Source organism: Caloenas nicobarica, chromosome 16, assembly GCF_036013445.1.
Source record: "Caloenas nicobarica isolate bCalNic1 chromosome 16, bCalNic1.hap1, whole genome shotgun sequence".
In the NCBI taxonomy this organism is placed as follows: Eukaryota; Metazoa; Chordata; class Aves; order Columbiformes; family Columbidae; genus Caloenas; species Caloenas nicobarica.
The window spans coordinates 10,271,321-10,279,165 of NC_088260.1; the positions used below are offsets into that span (position 1 = coordinate 10,271,321).

At 44.1% G+C, this 7,845-nt stretch overlaps 1 protein-coding gene across 1 annotated transcript; it reads right to left on the bottom strand.

Moving 5' to 3' along the window:
• Positions 1-788: 788 nt before the first annotated feature.
• DRG1 (developmentally regulated GTP binding protein 1) lies at positions 789-5,673 on the bottom strand. Its single transcript, XM_065646328.1, has 9 exons — positions 5,543-5,673; positions 5,180-5,303; positions 4,355-4,530; positions 3,820-3,889; positions 3,318-3,487; positions 2,703-2,833; positions 2,327-2,494; positions 1,396-1,518; positions 789-913 (listed from the first exon to the last, which is right to left on the bottom strand). The coding sequence occupies exons 1-9, from the start codon at positions 5,582-5,584 to the stop codon at positions 814-816; spliced, it is 1,104 nt and encodes a 367-aa protein (XP_065502400.1). The 5' UTR covers positions 5,585-5,673; the 3' UTR covers positions 789-813.
• Between the last annotated feature and the right edge of the window lie 2,172 nt (positions 5,674-7,845).

Consider the following 7,845-nt stretch of genomic DNA (forward strand, 5'->3'; position numbering starts at 1 on the left):
TTTTCATATGCAAAATAACATGAGGGGGAACATTTTTGATACGCTTCAGTAAACACCTCTACGTTCTAGTAGGAGAGCAAATGCTAGAGGCTGAGGCATGCCACAAGCTTCTTGCTCATGTTACAGCTCTAACTTTATTCATTTCTATTAAAAAGCACTGGAACCACCACTTTTGGAGCAGCCTGCTTCTCTTGTGTGACAAACTTGACTTCTCTAAGCAGGAAATTCTTTTAAGAAAACTTCAAAGCTTTCAATCACTAACACAGTAGAACACAAGCATCTAGTTTATGTCCACATGTATAAATAACTGAAAAACTGACTGCTCATAAGCAGAACCCACCATCTTTTCCTCAACTGCAGGACTATTAATAGCCTTGAAGTATTCAAACAACAGATTAAGGCAGACAGAGCTAGAACTCTGTGTCCTCTAGGCTTGTTTCATAAGAAACAGTTCTGCAGCCTCTGCTTTTCATGTTTTGTTCTAATTTATAACAAAACAATTCCTGATATGTGAACTTTTTTCCAATTTGGAAAGACATGTACATGCAGCAGAACATAATCCCAGGCATCAAAGCTTCCTTGTAAGATTTTTGCCCTGGTGAAAGTCACTTAACGTGAGTTTCTCATCTGTAAGCTCTGCCAGAATGCAACACTGCAGTACGAGTCAGCCAGAAACACCAGTTTTACCATGCAGTAAGGTGCTACCATAAAAAAACAATGCTTATTTGCTATAGATTTGATAGCAATAGCCTGTTGTTTGCCACTTACAACTAATGACAAATCTTGGGCACAGTGACAAATGGTGTGATAACTTTATTTCTTCACAATCTGAATGACATCCTCATCTTCAAGAGTATGGTCCTTACCAACTTTTTGAGGGTTGTGTTTAACTGATGAACCCCAGACCAGTGCACTGAAAGGAGAAAAAAAAAAAAAAAATCAAAAGGCTTAGAAGTATAATATGCAAACAGCGGAACGACAGCTATTTCTGTCACAAAGCTAATAGAGAAAGTAATGCTTGAGAGCTATTTTTATCCACCTGCAAGTACCTGGATAAGTGGTCTGTGTGACCCAGAGTACAAGCAGATCAAAACAAAGGATGAAGTCATCCAAAATACTTGTGCATACAGGACAATGGCCTGTAATGCTGCATCTAGCCCTACTTTCAAATATAAAGAAAACCTTTTTCCCCATAGAGGAAATTTGTCCAGGAAAGAGCATAAGAACATCAAATACAGTAGTTTAAATATTAATTGTCAGAGACAGACCTAATCCATTTAACAACCAAAAATCAAAGCCCATTTTCCCTTCTAGTTTACAGGAGAATGAAAGAATAAACCAGGAGGCAGATTATTTTCTATTCTCTACAAATTATTCTTTTACAATAATACTTACTATTTAAAGTCTTTAATGAGATTTTTGTGGATCTTCATGCAAAAATCCTCCACCGTGGTCTTGCAGTAGGGTAGTACCACAGGAGAGGTGTAGTCTGGGAGCTGCCCTTTAGGTTTCGTGTAGCTGTAACACAGATGGAACAGTCAGTCAGTACCAAAACCTGCTCTTTCAACCCGTCATGCAATTTCACAGGTCATTCACGCTGCCATCCCAAGTGGAAAAGAACATCTCTAATATTATGGTTCTCACTGTATTTTTTTTTTCTGTGAAAAACTCAACATATATTAGGAAGAAAACTGAGAAAGGCTATAGCCCCGATACCTGGACATACTAAATCCCTTTTTACAATACACTTTTATATTGTCACAAGAAGACAGATACACGTTTAAAAGACCACAATTACTGCATTATGAGTTATTAATAGATTCATTCATAAATTCATCCAAAGAAATGCATTAGTACTATGAGGTAAACCTGTAATAATTTATAGTAAAAATATCTGAAAGGCTAGTAGAACAACTAAATTCTGTTCTGTTTAATAGAGCTGAATGCATGTAACTCATGGCAGGCTGAAAAGAGGTACCTCTGAAATTCATAACTTTGCACTACATTTGACCAGAAGTCCATGTTTTCAGGAATTTTTTTAAAACTTATTTTGGACTAGATTTCACAAGGTCCTAATTTCGTTCCCCTAGCAGTTCAAAACATAGCACTTGTTACTGTTAGGAAACTCACACAACAGACAAGAGGAGCACAATCTCTGATTTACAGATCAAACATACTTTAGTGACAAAAGACATCACCATTTGAAAGCTAGAGTTCTGTGCTAGTAGGAAACCATTATAAAAGAATCACAGTTCATCCATTCTTGAGACATTCTTCAGCCTCAGCCCTACACTTAACTCCACAGAAGGTAGCAATTAAGACTCACATTCGTACTAGCTTCAAGTAGTCCCAAATTTTCTCCAGCAGATCATCAAAGTTCCAGCGATGATGGGCAGATATTGGTACACAGTGGGGTACTTTGTAAATAATATCTAGTTCCTCAATGGAGATCTGGTCAATTTTATTTAGGACGTAAATGCATGGGATGTAAACTCTGCAAAGAGAAGGAAATACCGTTACAGCAGCCTAGCAGCGATATACTGCTACCTTCAAAAAAGCTGCATTTTTTAAAAGGATGGTAAGGTGCTAAACAGCACTTGTTGATTTGCTAGTTTAGCTTCTGTGGGGAGCAAACCTCAGAGATGATTCTTTTCTCTGGTACATAAATTACAAGTATGCCAAACCCAGGGCCCCAACAGTACCTGTTCCCTTCAACAACGTCAATCAGGTCATCAGCAGTGGCGTCACTGCGCAGCGTGACATCAGCATTGTGAATTTTATACTCTGCTAAGATACTCTTCACTGTTTCAGCATCCAGCTCACTCTGAGGACACTGAACGTAGATACAGTATTAAGGAATGGAAGAGTTTACAGCCAAATCAAGTATCACAATTAATAATGCTATCACCTAGCAATCGCTGCATATAGGTTACTAAAAATAATAGCTGTGTTGTTAAGTTATTGGACTTGACTATGATTTTACCATAGTTATCCTCAGGAGAGAGAAAAAATACTTAAATCATGACAGTTTTATTTATGTTAATGCCACTGATGGCTGCAATCAGACATTTCAAAAGTCATGTTTCCTGTCAACCTCGAACGAGTTGCAATACAAACCTGGAGATCTACTAGTTCCGTGCCCAGACACCTACGTGTTAGATACCTAGATTCCAGAGCAGAGTTCTGATTTTTTGTATCCCTGGCTATTTCTACATTTTTAAAGATTCAGTGGTAAATGGGAAATTAGGAGTAGTCCAGGTTGCAAGCCCTGGAACTTTCAGCTCTCTTATTTTGGTTAAAGAAAACTTCCAACTTACTGTGGCTGTAAGGTTAATGCCTCCTTTATCCTTTTTTTTAAAGCCGATATTGGGGGGCTTACTGTTCAGACGAATTCCAAATCCCTCCAGTTCATTCTCAATTATTTTCTTGTGACCAAGGGGTTTCAGCACATCCAGAACAATCAGAATAAGATTACAGGTTCGAGCAACTACGAATCGGAAAAAGAAAATAATCCCTCAAAAAAGTCCACTCACACAATCTGAGACAAAACAACACAAAATATGGCTCAGTGGACTGATGACAATATTAAAGCTCTGAAGGCCAATACATTGCTCATTTTTAAATTACAGTATAAGACTGAAGTTTGTAGTGCTGACCAAGCATCCCTGATAAGACAGATCCTTACATGTTATAAGAATCAAAGAGGCTGGAAAAATCTTCCTTCCTGACTGCATTCAGACCCCAGAATGATGACAATAGGCTAGGGAAAGAGCTGTACTAACAGTGACAGGATGCTGCTTCCAGCCCTAATATGCTCACCTGCAATGACTTGCCGTCCTCTGCCTTTACCGTCCTTGGCACCTTCAATAATTCCTGGGAGATCAAGTAGCTATTTGTAAAAAGGGAAAAAAAAAAAAAAAAAAAAAAAGGAAAGTAACTCACAAGAAAAAGATTTTTCTTCATGGAGAAAATAAATCCTACTTTTACCTTTCTCCTAAACCAGCTGACTTTGCAGTAAATCTGAACAGAATATGGCAAATTGTTTCCCCTTTGATTCTTATATATTGTATTATCCCTGATGCCACACTGGTACAATGGAACAGATCATCTCCTACAGAATATGACAACTACCACAGGCACTTCTCCTCAGAGCAAAGTGAAAAGCAGGGTAAATTAGTACCTCATGGAAACATTTCCACCGTATTTTATGCATGTATTTCCAATATATTCTATGATACTCTCAAGCACTTCTACATGTTACTTCTACCTGCTAATGTTACCCTAGACCATGCAGCTGTAACACCACTGCATCTAAATGTAAAATCTTATCCTCACAAATACAAAAAGATCTCACCTGTATCTTTGCTCCTTTGTACCTAATGACTCCAGGCACGGTAGTCAGGGTAGTGAATTCATATGCTGCCACTTCAGAGTATACACCAGCAAGATTACTTAGAAGAGTAGATTTCCCCACTGATGGAAATCCAACAAACCCAATTCGGGCATCGCCTGTCTTTGCGACATCAAAACCTGCAAATAAGGAGCATGAATATTCATTTAAAGATCAATATTTTCTATCTTCTAAGGTTCTGGACAGCAGTCCTGCTATTACTTTCAATACTGCCTGAGTGAAAGCCAGGTAAGCTTCCCTACAACGAGGATCAGAGTATGAAACAGAGAGCTCACAATCAACATTGCCTTGCACCACTTTGTACAACTCTATGGCACACACCCGTCAATGAAGTGTAGGCTGCAAGGCTTCCCAGTGGGCTGTACTTGACCTGAGTGTAGGTAAAGCATTCCCTTTAAGCACTGTTATCTACACAATTCACACCTTTATATATAGAAATAGGTGCCTCCTGCAAGATGCTTCTTCATGTAAATCCCCTAAGACTTCTGCATATACAAGCTTATATTAGGCAAAATACAGAAGTCCTTTCGTTCACCATTCAACAAGGGCTCCACCCCAGAGCCCTAGAAAGTGCCACAAACCATGGCTACAAGGGAAGGGAAGGACGGGAGAGAGAGAAGGTGGCTGCTCCGATTTATTCAGCAGACAGTCCGACAGGATTTAAGCGGACAAGAGCCATTCCCATTAGCCCGATTTCTGTCACACACCCCGCACTTCAGCACCGAGGAGCGGCCGGGGCCTTCCCGCAGTTCCCGCAGAACAACGCACCTTCCCCGGGGCCGCCGCCGCCGCCTCCCTTGGGGGTGATGAGCTCCCGGCGCAGCTTGGCCAGGCGGGCCTTGAGCAGCCCCAGGTGATGAGCCGTGGCCTTGTTCTTCTGCGTGCGGGCCATCTGCAACAGCACGGAACCGGGGGCTCGGCACCGGGAGCGGCTCTGCCGGGCCGCACCGCGCGGAACCGGGGGCTCGGCACCGGGAGCGGCTCTGCTGGGCCGCACCGCCCCCGGCTCCCGCGCGCCGCCTCACGACCCCACCGGCGCCGGCCGGGCCCTGTCACCCCCTCACGGAGCGGCACAGCGGCCGCCCCCGAGCCTGGCGGCCAGCCCGACCGGGGAGAAGGCCGACACGTTACCTCAGCCTCGATCTCCGCGATCTTGGCCAGCGTCCCGCTCATCTCGGCAGCGAGTCCCGGCCCCGGCCGGCGGCCACCGCAGCAGCGACCCCGCTCCGGCGCGGCCCGGCAGCGCGCAGGCGCACGGCGGCCTCTCGCGGGAGCGCCGCGCAGCGCTCGCGAGAAGCGTCGGGCACGCGCCTGGCCACGGGCGGGAAAGAGCCCGCGGCGCGCGCGCTGACCTGGCCGGGCGCGCCGCAGCGCCCCCTGTGCGGCCGCCGCCGCCGCCACGGAGCCGCGGTGCGACGGGAAAGGCGCGGGGTGCCCGCACCAGCGGGGCAGAGCGAGCGTGGGCGATAACGTGTGTGTGCGATAAGAGAGCGGGGCCGAGGCGGCTGTTGGAGGCGGCGCGAGCCGCGGGTGCGAGAGAAACGGCCGTTGCGAGGCCGAGGCCTCGCCCGTGAGGGGCTGCGGGGCCGGGTGCGGTCGGTGCCGCGGCTGCGGGAGGAAAAGCGCGCGGTGCGGGGCGGGGCGGGGCGGGGCGGGGCGGGCAGAGCGGAGGGAGCCGCCGTGTGCCCTGCCGCGGCTGTGATCCGCTCTCGGTGCTGCTCGTCACCGGGCGCGTTATGTGCAAGTGTGCTCCGCAGCTGCGCCCGCTCCGGAGAACTGCTGCTCTGCCCGCAGCAGAGCCTTCCTGAGCGGGACTTGGGCACCGAGGCTTCCTGAGGGCCCCGCCGAGCTGAGCCCAGCCCGTACCGCTTTACCCCAGGGACCGCTGGAACCGCCCGTTGAATGCAGGCTAATTAAACAGACAAAGGATTTTTGTAATGGCCCCTTCAAAATTTAAAGAGATTCGTATCTCCAGCTCTTGACAGTACCACAAGAAGTCTAACAGTTGGATTAGGAATAAAAAGTATTTTTATGACATAAGGAAATACATTTCTAGAATTTTTCAGGATTTTAGAGTCCCTATGTTTGTTTCTCTGCCATATTACGTCTGAATTGGAATAATTTCTAGAAACCTTTTTCTCCAGTAACCTTTCCAGGAAGGCTCTGCTGATTCAAATTGTTATAAAGTCTCATTTTACATGATGTATCTAGAGGCAACACAACATGTTTTTTAGACAAAAATATACTCTCCTGGGCCATACTGTGGAAGGGTTTATAATGACAGCCTTGCAGAACCACCTGCCCTGTCTTCAGATGGGATTCTGAGTATTGCTGGATTGCCAAAATTTAACTAACCCTATAACAGCATTGGTAACAGAATTGTTACAGATCATTAAGTCATCTTTAACTTCTGGTGAAAAGAATAAAACCAAGGAGAGCGTTAGTGCAATGTAAACCACACCGCTATTTGCTGTCTCTTTCTACCTCTGCATATCCCCTGCTTGTCTCATCGTAATCAAAAAAGCAGCTTTTAATGTCATAAACTCTTTATAATAGGAACTGTCATTAATATAGGCTTATACAGCGCTTGCAAAAATAGAATCTCAAACAAAATGGGATTACTGTTCCTGGTAATGTTAGCTCAGCTAAGATAGAGTAAATATAAACGCACCTACCACCGTATAGTTGTTCATGGTTCTTAATTATTCCTCGTGAACAACATCTGTTTTCAACAGAGGACATAGCAGATTTGGTCCAGATATAAATTTTTTCCTACTTACTTCGGATAGAACTGGGACTTGTTTATGCCTCAGCTGAATTTAGCCATACAATCAGTCCACATTTGTGGTCGTTTTAGTAACAGGAAAAACACTGAGAAAAATGCAAGTTCTGAATGCTCAGTCTCGGTTTAAGACCACCTCTATTTCTGCAGTAGCTGTTGGCTGATTTCCTGAAAGGAGTAAGAGTTTAATTAATTTAAAAAATTGTCTCTTTTTTTTTCCCCTAGCCAAATGAACACTTTCTAATTGGTTAGAATATTTAAAGTAGTTCATATTCGTTTATAACAGCACCTTCTTTTAAGCTGCGGGAAGACTTGGTCAGTAGAGATTGGTGTAATTATTTTTATTTACTGTGGTGACTGCTGTGATTTTTTTAAAATAGAGAGATGTTTTCTGTTATGTAGCACTTGGAGAACAGGGTGGTTATGACCATGGAAAGTTAGGTGTGACAACTGGGAAAGTGACTGAAAAGTGGGTAATCGGAAATAGATAAATTATGTCCTCTGAGGACAGCAGTCAAAACCAGAAAATTGAGAGCAAATGATTAAAGTGTGCTAAAAAAAAGTCAGAGAAGGAAAGAGGGGAAAAACCAAGGAAAATATTCATAGAAAATTGGATATAATGTCTGAAGAGGAAAAAGCCCCCAATGGAACT